This window comes from Callorhinus ursinus, unplaced genomic scaffold, assembly GCF_003265705.2.
Source record: "Callorhinus ursinus isolate GAN/ISIS: 27379988/994484 unplaced genomic scaffold, GSC_fseal_2.0 scaffold3, whole genome shotgun sequence".
NCBI classification, from domain to species: Eukaryota; Metazoa; Chordata; class Mammalia; order Carnivora; family Otariidae; genus Callorhinus; species Callorhinus ursinus.
In genome coordinates this window covers 57,650,498-57,662,784 of record NW_027397065.1, presented here as the reverse complement: position 1 = coordinate 57,662,784, position 12,287 = coordinate 57,650,498, and the positions used below count along the sequence as shown (strand labels likewise).

Below are 12,287 nucleotides of genomic sequence, written 5' to 3'. Positions count from 1 at the left end.
TGGATAAAACATAATATGGGTTTAATTGATTATGAATATAGGATAATTTTCACATTCCTTAATATTGCATTTTATATTTTTAAGCAATAGGTCTTTTGCATGTTTTTGAGAGTCTGCAGGTTTGACTTACCCTTCACTTCTATACATTCCTGAGTACCCAGACTTGTGTTAGCAGAAATCACTGTTCTTTAGTATACATTAGCATCTCAAATTAGGCTACATATTTTCATAAAAATAAGCTTTCTGCACAATGAAGAAGTTTAAGTTAAAAGTCTTGTTGCAATATAAAATGGTGATTGACTCAACATTGAACATATATTTAGCAATTATACACTGCATGTGTATGTGTATACCATGCAAATCTTCTATTTTTACCTTCTGTCATAAAATACATAACAAATAATCCAGCTTTCCTCTTCTGAGTATTCTACTTTCACTCATTTGACATTTATGATATCAGTCATTCAATGTCTTCTAGGTGCCAGGCACTTTCTAGACGCTAGGAGCACAACAGTGACCAAAATATGCCTTTGCCCAAGTTGATGCCTTAACGTCTAAGTTAAAAAGATTTCTTGTGATCTACCACTATGACTTTAATACAGTGAGTACATAATAGTCCAATTTAATAGGGAGCAAGATGTAATTTCTCATTGTCCTTATTGAACTTTTCTTCAGAAAACATGTCTGGCTTTTTTAGGTTCAAGTTTTAGTTAAATAATGACTCCTGTTATCTCTCTGCTATGTGTCTTCTTACTTTCTTATCCTACTCATCTTGTTTCCTTTCTAATAAAGTCTTAACTCAGTATAACATTAAATGTAGGCTTTTGCATAATTCTGATGCCAGATGAGCAACAGCTGAAAAGCAGGGAACAAATGGAGAACATGGTTTTCACCTTTTAAGGTGTTAAGTGTCTGAGCATTTAATGAATTCACTTATAAGATCCCTAATTTTATTAAGTAGTCAAACTCTTAGTCTTTTTTTCATTCATAATTCTGTTAAAGGCTGTTCATTCAGTAAATACTTAGTGAGTTCCTACTATAACTGGTCAATAAAGATATAAAGATTAAGGCATCATCTCTAGCCTCAAGAAGCTCATAGTCTTAGAAGAGACAAACAATAAACTGACAAGTGATAAATACAATGTGAGAGACAGAGTGGTCAGGGAAAATTTATGAGGAAGTTCATGTGTAGTAAGAATGCTTACTGGGAAGTGGAATATAAACTTAATCGAAAGGAGTGAAGATAGAGTAGCATGAGGAAAAGCAATGAGGCAATCAACAGCACTTTTCTTTTCCCCAGAAAATTATGAACAATTCCATGCTGATGAAGTATTAATAGAAAAAAGTAAAGATTAAGGCAGAGCATGGAGTGTCTCATATGCATTGTCAAGAAAATTGGACTTTTTCCTGTAGGGGATGGGAGATCATGAGCAGGTTCTAGGAAGAAGAGAGGAGAATCGTCAAACTCGTATTTTCTAGGTATGCATTTGAGCTAACTGAGATCAAAGGCAGGGAGAACAGTTGTGAGAACACTTCAGATGTTGAATTAAAAGATGCTGAGACCCTGAATTATGGTATTTGAAAATATGAGGAAAAACATTGGTCATAATTTAGTGACTGAATAGTTGTAGGAAAGAAGGAAATTGGACATATGGTCTCATATCGCTGTGGATGGGTGTAGGGGGTAAAAATGAAAAGTGCATTTTTTCCAATGAAGATCAGAGTTAAGTTAATGTGTGGCAAGAGCAAGGGTAGTTAATAAAATACACACGATTAAGAAGATGTTCTTGTTATCCCAATTTTATACTACACTATGCATTTTCAGCACAGAGGAATGCTTCTCATTTAAGCATGCAACTTTAGGGCTTTTACACTCATTTTTACCCTGGCTTTCTCTATTCCCTCAATGACATTTTATGCTGGAATCCTAAAATTTCTGTTTCTTTGTATTTTTTTTTAAGATTTTATTTATTTATTTGACAGAGACAGAGAGTGAGTACAAGCAGGGGGAGTGGCAGAGGGAGAGGGAGAAGCAGGCTTCCTAGCAGGGAGCCTGACGCAGGCTCGATCCCAGGATTCTGGGATCATGACCCGAGCCGAAGGCAGACGCTTAACCAACTGAGCCACCCAGGTGCCCCTTTCCTGTTTCTTTGAAATATATCCTTAGTTTTATAGTGTCTTCCTGTCTTTTGATTTAGTCTTAATATCTGATACTGTCTCTTGGATTATATTTGTCTCCCTGCTATGGCCTCTCCTGCCTGTCTTTGAACCACTCTGGGCCCTTGAGAACCCAGCCTGGTTCCAGTGTCCTGACCTTCTGCCTTTCGGTGAAGGGGATTTGGATTTTTTATTTATTATTATAATAATTATTATTGTTATCTTAGAAAGGGAAAAAGTAGGGGAGGGAGGGGAGAGAGAATCTTAAGCAGGCTCCCCACTCAGCACAGAACCCAAAGCAGGGCTTGATCTCACAACCCTGAGATCATGACTGAAGCCAAAGTCAAGAGTCCTATGCTTAGTGGACTGAGCCACCCATGCACCCTAGGGGATTTAGATTTAAAACAAATTCTGTAATCCAACAAAGAGATAAAGCAAAGCATATTGATAGATTAAAAAAAAAAACACATTATTTTATTTTTAAAAATACAACAAAAAATGAAGTTTAAATTGGGGTTCCCAAAGCAAAATAAATAAATAAATAAATGATATTCTTATTTGAGGTGTTTGTAAAGAAAATAAGCTAATCAACAGCAGATGTTTAGCTCCTTTATTGACAAACTCAACTGATAGTTTAAGGCTCAAAAAAATTATGAATAACTTTTAAGAGATGCAAAAGCTTAGGAATGGTTATAAATAGTAAAGATGTTAGTTGCAATGAAAATATTTATTGAGCATTTAATATATGCTACATGTACTAGGAATTTCAAGAAAATTTTAAACTATAAGGAAGCCTTTGCTTTTGAGGAACTTTCAAGACAAAAGTGGAGAAAACAAATATGAAACACTAATGATAACAAAAACAGAATAGATAAGGAGCACACATGAGTTGTTGACTCAGTGCATTAGGGGTCAGAGAAAAGAGAGATGAAATCTACCCTGGAAAATAAAAAAAAAATAGTTGTAAATAAAGAAATATTTGAACTAGATTTTGCTAACAGATGACAGACATTTCTGAAAAACATATGATGCAAGGTGAGAAATTATAATTGATTTTTGCAAAACAGCAAGTTGCACAGTTTGGCTGTAGGCCACTTTGGAACACATAGAGCAGCAGGGAGAATAAAGCTGGAAATTTAGCTGAAATTAGAGCACAGAAGGGCTGGAATATGAGCCTAGGGAGACTAAATTTGATTTAATTTTGTATGTAAAGAGTGAAAGTTTCTGAGCAGAGAAATGAGTAGCTCGTGCATATGAAAAGAAAAAAAAAAGATTAATCTGGCAATGATGTTTTAAATGGTAGTTAGAGGAAACAGCCCAGAGGCTGGAAGGCAAACTAAGGAGACAGTTCCGATTGTCCACATGAGAAGATTAAGGTCAGGGCGATAGTGGTGGGGAAGGAAATAAGGGCGCAGGTGTGGGATGGACTGCCACAGTGAACTGATGGCATTTGGCGATTGACTGGATGGGCAGAGCAGAAAAAGATTAAAAGAAAAAAGACTACAATTTTACATTCCAAATGATTTGAGAGAATGACTAAAACATTTACTGAGAGACTGCAAAGGAAAAATGGTTTAGTAATGGAAGATAATGACTGTATTACACAGCTTACTATATATGGAGTCGGGAAAATCATGTAGATTTTAAGAAAACAGTGTTATTGGCAAGAACTTGGAGCACAATATTTACAGAATTAATGTGAAAGAAGAAATAAATAAAAAAAAAGAACAAATCCAGAAATGCAAAATGAAAAGCCTAAGGCTTAGTAATGGTTCAGTGCTAAGGAAGCCCAAAAAAGAGATTCAGGTTGTGTGTTTTGCTAACAGTTTAAAAGGACCATCAAGGGTTCAAAGACAAAGGCTTTTTGATGAATAACAGATCACCGATAACTTTCAAGGAAACAACTACAGTGAAGAAGTGGAGATCAAACCACACATTGTAATGACTATACAGTAATTATTTGAGAAGGTTGGTAGTAAAAGAAAGAAAGGAAAGAAAAGCAGTGTGAGAAATATGAACAATCACACCAATATTCTTTTGGTCTAGGAGTGACCAGAACATTCCCGGGGGCAGAGAGAAGCCTTCTAGGGAGGGATGGAAAGAAGCTCCAAGGCAAAAGTGTTTTAATGAGGAGATAGGAGGAAATGAATTACTCACAAGAGGTCAGGTTAGTCTGTAATCAGGGTCTAAGGTCTAATACGTGAAATGAACATGGGAAGAGAGGAGAAATCAAAACGAAGATAAAGAAACAGTTCAGTAAACATGAGAGGATAGAGTGGAAGACACAATGAGGGCACATGAAGGAACTCTTATAACCACGGATATCGAAGATAAAACTGTTCTGACAATCATGATTACAAGAACAGTTTTCCAGTACTTTTTTTTTTTCAACAATTAAAAGTCTATATACGGGAGAACATACGGGAGAATGAAGGTAAAAAAAGATGTATTAACATTTAGTTCTGATTTTTCTTGAGTACTATCATAACACGGACGTGGAGATTTGCCATGAAAAGAGAAAATCGACCACGACCATGTACCATGGAGATCGAGGACTCTTAATCTTACCTCTCTCAGAGGATCATTGAGTTCATTGAGAATGTTTTCCTCATCAAAGATTTTGCCTTGGTATCTGTGTTCATAGTAGTCGTGTATTTTCTGACGCATATCAGCTGGTAACTTATGGAATGACATGTATTGCTCCACTTGCTTATACTGTAAGGAAAGGAAAAAGGAAATTAGAAAACACTGTTAGGCCATATGAGAAATCATCATGTTACCTTGTTGTGCTCAATTCAATAATATTTGAATAACAGTAACAAAAAGAAGAAATCCTTTGAGGGGAAGGAACTAATGTACAAGGATGTAACGTACCTACTCCATGTCACATACTCTGCGAGGGATTTATTTAGGTAAACATTTCTTGTAGAGAACTGAGTTGTGGAGGGGCATGAAAGGAGCTCAGAGTGAATTTAAAGGTGTCACCCCAGAAAAGCCAGGGACGAGACAGGAAAAAAAATGTGATGTTATTTTTTTGGAATCTTTTTTTAGCTGTGTTCTAGAAGAAGTATCATGTTATATTTGGCCCCTCATCCAAATACAGAATCTCCTAGGTTTGGGTAGAACAAATGGTTTTATCTTAGACCTTTTAGCAAAAGATCAGACCTAATTAAAATTTGAATTTAGTGACAGAGAGCTTGGCAGCTGTTCCCAAGTCATAGATACTCAAGCAACACAGATGGCCTGAAAAGTGTGAGAATATGTCACCCTTCAATTTAGGACTTAAAAGAGTATCAGGGTGAGACTAGATCCACGTAATTTTATAGCCAAAAGTTAACTTAGATGTTTAAATTCATTTAACCAAGTAGTTTTTAAGCTTAATTGTTGATAAAACTTGGGGTAAAGTTGACTTTGGGAATGCAGATTTTTCAGGCTTAACTCCAGAGATTGATTCCCTTGATGTATCTGCTTTTGTGAATTTATACATACACTCATACACACACACATACACAATTTGAAAATAAATCCCTGGTATTCAAAAAGGAACATAGATATTAGCTGGGAACTTATTAGAAGAGAATTTCAGGCTTTACTCCAGACCTATGAAATCAGAGTCTACATCTTAAAAAAAGATTCTCAGATGACCTATACACATTTAAGTTTGAGAAACATTCCCTTGATGTTGCAAATGCAGGTAGCCATGAGACCATACTTTGAAACAATTAATTAGAGCCTCCCAAATGAGTTTCATTGCATAGATGATAAAATTGAATACAAATAAAAAAGTAGGCAATAAAACTGGATAAACATACTGGAATAAGATTCTTCCCTTAAAAAAAACACACTTGCTGTGTTTTGGAGAACACATGGAAATTTTTCTTTTCCTCACATCTTTTCCTGATGACTTAGAGGTCTCCCAATTCCTTGTCCATAATTAGTGTAGTTGTAATTGGTACTTGATAACACATACATCTAATCAGAAACAGCAACCTATTATATTTCTTCAACTTTTTGGACATACTTTCCTTTCACAAAACATTCCTATTTTTAAGACATTCCCTTTTGGAGATTAGTATTCTTAAAGGAAATACAACTTTGTCATGAGACTTCTTTATTTGGTCACCAGACTGTCCCCCGAGTATTTAAAGCTTGCAGGCCTATATATATCTCTCTCTGAAGCAACTTGATTATGATTTAAGCATTTTATATTTAGACACCAATGCTTTCACTGTCACTTGTGTAAGTGGCTTCTAGCATATACTTGAGAAGGATTGGTTAATTTTTCCTGAAGAGCTCAGAATCTGTATGCCTACCTAATCTTGGTAACCCACTTCTAGAGACCTGGGATTCAGTCTGCTTGACCCTCATGCAGCTGGTCCATAAGAAAGAAGTTTCAGTGACCTCTATAAGACTGCTGTGTAGGATAAAGTTGATTTGCAGCTGGACTGAAAAAGCTCTATCTTTATTTCTAGAGACATCCATGCATCTGATTTTTTTTCTTTTAGCCAAAAAGAGGGCAGTGGGATATTTGCTGTACTGTTTAGGGTCCGAGGCTCCACTGGAAACCCCAAGTTTAACTTTCGCACTAATGCTTTGCAGCTAGTCTATCTGGTTTGATTATTCTGGCTTGACCATTTAAAGAGCTACTGAGAGCTTTGTTGTTGAGCTCCCCCCCAAATCAAGTCTCCTTGCACAGATTTTGGTGGATCAAGCCAGAAACTCAGCATGTTCCACATGCCTGAAGATTAAGCCCACGGGGAGCTCATGTTGGGGAAAGGTTCTTGGGCCTTTGATGCCATGTGTGCATTCTCTTTCTCCAAAGCCCTGTAATCCTTTGCCTTTAAACAAATGCCTCATACAAGTAAAGTCTAGTGAATCTTGTTAAATATTCAAACTTGGGAAAACAATAAAACAGCTTAAGAGCACAGGCCTGCCACAGTTTTGACACTCACTGCATTGATGAAAGTCCTTTCAGCTCTGGACAAATAAAGGATTCAACTTTCTTCAGGACCAGTAGGGGTCAAGTAATCTCTGTTTACTTTTCTGAAAAAACTGCTTGCCCAAACACTGCTTCGATTGGTGAGAATCTTTAACCTTAACCAGGGTACTAAGCTCTAGATTTCTCTGTTCTTTGCATGCATTTCAGTGGGCATGGGAGGCAGCCTTAGAAGTTAGTAGTATTTCAATTCATTTTTACAAAATTTGTGCCTATATGCAAGGGCCTACTTATCTAGAGAAAAAAATAATCTGCTCAATGTCTATCTTGAATTAGAAAACTAATCCTTGATCAGCTAAATACAAATGTTACACATAAAGTTATTTTATTTTTATGGGAAGTCAGGATTGGTGGAATGTAGTTATTTTTCCTCAGATGAATCATTTAATCCCTTTATACTTGAGTTTACTAATCTACAATAAGAGAGTGTTTCACCAAATGTTCTTTGTTCTTTCAGACTAAAGTTCTATGAATATTTCTTGTCATTTAATCATACTGAGTTCAATTTGATTTTTGAGCCCATATTACATATTTTAAACATTAATCAATTTATAGTAATTATTGACCTACCACATATTAACTGATTGCTGTGTGCCAATGGTTCTCAAACTGCAGTTAAGGTGCAGATAAATCACCAGTATCACAGGGAAGCCTGTTAGAAATGCACATTTGAAGTTTTCACCCCAGACCTACAGAACCAGAAATTCTAGCAGTCTGTATTTTAAAAAGGCCTTCCCTACATTAAAATATCAGAACTACTTCTATCTGCCCAAAACTGTGTTATCTTAGGGCATAAGGAAGCACTTTTGTGTGAGAGTAGGGGACAGAAAGGAAATTCAGTTTTGATAAGTTAAGTTTAAGATGCCTATGGCACAGCTTAATGCTTATATGTAGGTCAGGCACTTAGAAGAAAAAAATATACACATAGTCAATGACTAAGAGATCACTAAGGGATAATGTGTCAAATAAAGAGATTTAAAAAAAAGTGGAACCTACATTTTAAAAGCAGTTGGAAATTGATCAAGTTAAGGGAGCTGAGATTAGCCAGCCAGATGTGACAGAACCAAAAAACCTCGACTCAGAGCAAAGAAGGATAAAGTTTCAAGGGGCGGGATGTACTCAAAAGAAGTATATTCTAAGAAAAGAGGTACTGCACCATAACCAGTGAATTTGGAAATTGGGTAACGATCTTTGTTAGAACATAACACTTAGCGAAAACAGGAGCCACTCCTTTTTGTCTGTTTCCCTATACCTAACTAGACTTGAAAAATAATGAATGAAAATAGACCTGCCTGTGATATGAAGAATAAAATAATAATAACTCTTTGAAAAACAACCTAGTGGTAGGTGGATAATGGAATAAACTAAGTGTTGGAAGCTACATATAAGATGACAAATTTAAAAAAACGATAATATGGAAAAGTTTCTGTTAGTTGTAATACTATACAATATGTGAAAGATAAGTTGATACATTTAGTAGTCACCGGTGAAGAGACTTTTGAAAAACAAAGATGCAAATACAATTATTTCTTGAATATATAAAATCAAAAGTTCATCCCATCAGATCTAAAGAGACTATTGGGGCACAGTTGGTTAAGCATCTGATTCTTCAGCTCAGGTCATGATCTCAGGGTCTCGGGCTCTGCACCCAGTACACTCTGCTTAGGACTCTCTCGCCTTCTCTCTCTCTCTGTGCCTCCCCCCTCTAAAATAAATAAAAACATCTTTAAAAATATTAGAAGAGACTATAACATCATTATCATTTAAAATTCTAACGTACTTGTATTTTCAAAATTTTCTGTGCAATTAAAATGATACATAAAAATATTGCATGAACATACTAAAAATGAGATCTAATATATATAATGAAGACAACATTCCATTATTAAACTCACTCCGCCCATGTTACCACTTTTAAAAGGTGTTTTGTCTATATTGCTAAGTAATATGCTTCTGTTTTTAATTCTTATGTGGATCAATTATAGGCAACATTTATTGACTTTTTGCCATGGAAAGGTGGTGTAGCCACTAACAGCCCCCCATATCTTCTCACCTTCTCTCTCATTCTGCAATTGTGTCACTAGTGCTAATTCTTCCCTCGGTCTCTTTTGTAACTTTACATAACATAATTATATCTTTATTTTTTGTTCAGAAAACTCTAGACAAGTTTACCAAATGAAATGTAACAAACTCATTCTTTCATTTCTATTTTTTAACTTTTGTCATCTCTACTTTTACAATATAAAGGTGGATTGTAATTTTGTACCTGAAATTGAACCTACCAAAGCAGTTATACAGTGTTTGCATTACTCTGTTTACCACAATGCCAAGTGCAGCATTTGATGACATTTCCTTTGGTTTTGTGGATTTTTAATGACTTTTATTTTTTGCACAAGAAATTTTTTTCCAGCATCCCTATCCTAGCTGATATCCACTAGGATTTCCCTTTATAACATCCCTGGTTGGGTTTCCTATTCCCAGAGCCTATGTTTCTCTTTTGGTTTATTTATTCATGTTGCTAGAGTCAATCCCCAAGGAAATCACTAAGAAATACTAAATGTGATATAGGTTTTTGAATTTTTTCTTGTCTGAAAATATCTCTTAAACTCAAACTCAATTGTTAAACTAACCTACATAAAATTGTTAAACTAATTACATAGAATTCTAGGTTGGAACTACTCTAGTTGGATGTTGAACTTTTGCATTTGAGCCTCTATACTGGATATGATCCATGTTTCTTATTATGTATTTCATATATTCCTTGTCTGCATTTCTCCCTTCCTTTCCCTAGATTCTCTACATTTTCTCTACATTCCCCTACATTTCTCCTACATTCTTGAATAATCCCTGGAATTCTTGGAGACAATTTTAATTCCAAATATCTTCTTTTTTAGATCTTTTATTTCCATAATTTTGTGTTCAGTTTAGAAATATACTACTAACATATGACTTAAAAAACAATTTTAAGGCATACTTTCATTCCTGAAATGTTTGGGATGTCTAAATAGAGGTAAGTTTAAGTGTCCACTGTATTTAGCTTCAGTAAAGGCTTTGGTGACTTTGCTTTAAGTGGTTTCATTGGACTACGTGTAAACATCAGGAATGGGGTTAATTCCAAACAGATTGCAATAACTTGAGAGTGAATGGAAGTAAGAAATGGAAATGAAAACAGCAAGTGTAACTATGTCTCTGACTTGTTCTGATTAATAGGGGAGAGCTAGAATCATAGCATGGTAAATGTAAGCAATTCTAATAAATCTAAAATAGAAGCTTTAATCACATTTATATTGTTTTTATATCTATGAATGATACCTTATCTGAAAACTGAATCACCTTATTTTATATCCCCTACAACTTCATCCCCAATTCTCAAGACCATCAAATCATATAAATTCTACTGTCAGAAGTTTCAATAATTTTCCATTTTCCTGTATCACCATTACTATGTAACTTAATCTCTCCTCTAAACTCATTCCTAACTTTCTAACTATATTCTCTGTATCTATTTGTGCATGCCTGACTGCAACTCTTATTCTTTTCGATCATCCAGACAGAAATCTTTTTAAAATGCTAACCTTATTGTCACTCCTTACCCTTAAGCCTTTTAATGGCTTCCCATTGTTTTCAGGATCAAGGTCTGATTTCTGGGCCTATTTGGCCTATTCCTGCTCTATCATGTACATTTTCCCTTTGCTCACTATGCCCTGGTATATTAAATATCTTTAATATTCTTAAACTTACTCTAGTCTCTGGATGCTCACGCACTTTCTTCTATCTGGAATGCTGTCCCACCACATAATTTCCTATTCATTCTTTAACTTTCTTCCTCAAATCTCACTACATCAAGGAAATATTCTCTGACTCCTTGGTCACTTAAAGTCCTCTTGGTATACACTTAGAAAAAATGCTGAGTTTATGCCTTAGTTATTCTAAGAGCACCTGCAGTTACTTGTTAAGTGTTCGTCCTTGCCCGTCTTGTTCACCGCCGAACTGCTGAAGTGTTTGCACGCAAGTAGTCACTGACTGAAAATCTGGTTTGTTGCATACTTTCTGAAAATTCTTTGGGTAAAGGAGACCAAGAATATGATCTCTGACTCTTTTGTGTTGTAATAATGGTATCAGTGGAGGAGGCCAGATAGGGAGAGTCTACCACATGGATTGAAATTTTGGATTTGTATTTTATTATTACAAGTTGTTATTGTTTATTATTCAGAGAACATTTATTAAATATGAGACTCTGCTTCTAGCCTATTGAAGTTAACCTGGATGAATCTGTTCTTTAAAGAATTTGCAGTTTCTGTCTGAATCTGTGATATCAGGTTTTATGTTAAACACAGCTATAAAGTAGAAGTAAATTACTGATTAGAAAAGAGAAGCTGCCTTCTTACAATTCCAAAAATGTTTATAACAATTAGGAACACAGCAGAAGTTAATAAAAACACGTGCAAAGTATATGTATTCTATTTGAAAATAAGAAGAGTTTTCTTCATCACCAAGACAGTCCTGTGTACATCTGAAAAAGTAGATAATTTTCAGTTCTCCAAGCATGATTTTACATACTGAATGCTCCTGGAAGATAGGAATCAGAGAGTATACTTTTCATTTTATTATAAAAGCAAATTCCATAAAAATAAAAAGTAGTATGGTTATTCATAATTACTCATTAAATCAAATGTACCTCTCATTGTATGATTCTAACACCAGTCTTCAAATCTATGAAACACTACATATAAGTCGTCAACTTTTTCTTGAAGTCTTTCTCTTAAGAAGCATTGAATGACTGTATAATGATGTTTTATAGTATTTCAGGACACTTTTTACAATGTAGCACATACTCAGAGCAGATTCTTAGCCTGTGGGATGTCTATGTGTAATTTAAGACTGTAATGATAGGGAGGAGCTAAGATGGCGGAGTAATAGGAGGACTCTAGGCTTGCCTTGTCTCTTGAACACAACTAGATAATATCAAATCATTCTGAACACTCAAGAAATTGATCTGAGGACTGAAAACAAATTGCACAATGAGAGGGAGAGAAGAGGCTTTATCATGGAAGGTAGGAGGTGCAGAGACATGGTTTGGGGGAGAAACGGATCACAGGTGTTGTGGAGGGGAAGGAACCCTGGTTACAGAGAA

The 12,287-nt window shown here is 35.3% G+C and overlaps 1 protein-coding gene across 1 annotated transcript in view; it reads right to left on the bottom strand.

Annotated features, from left to right (window-relative positions):
* Nucleotides 1–12,287, bottom strand: part of HCN1 (hyperpolarization activated cyclic nucleotide gated potassium channel 1) — a 413,758-nt gene that overhangs the window by 63,101 nt on the left and 338,370 nt on the right. The window contains exon 5 of the mRNA XM_025866650.2: nt 4,726–4,872. Within this exon, the coding sequence (XP_025722435.1) occupies nt 4,726–4,872 (147 nt within the window). The remainder of the gene's footprint in view (nt 1–4,725; nt 4,873–12,287) is intronic.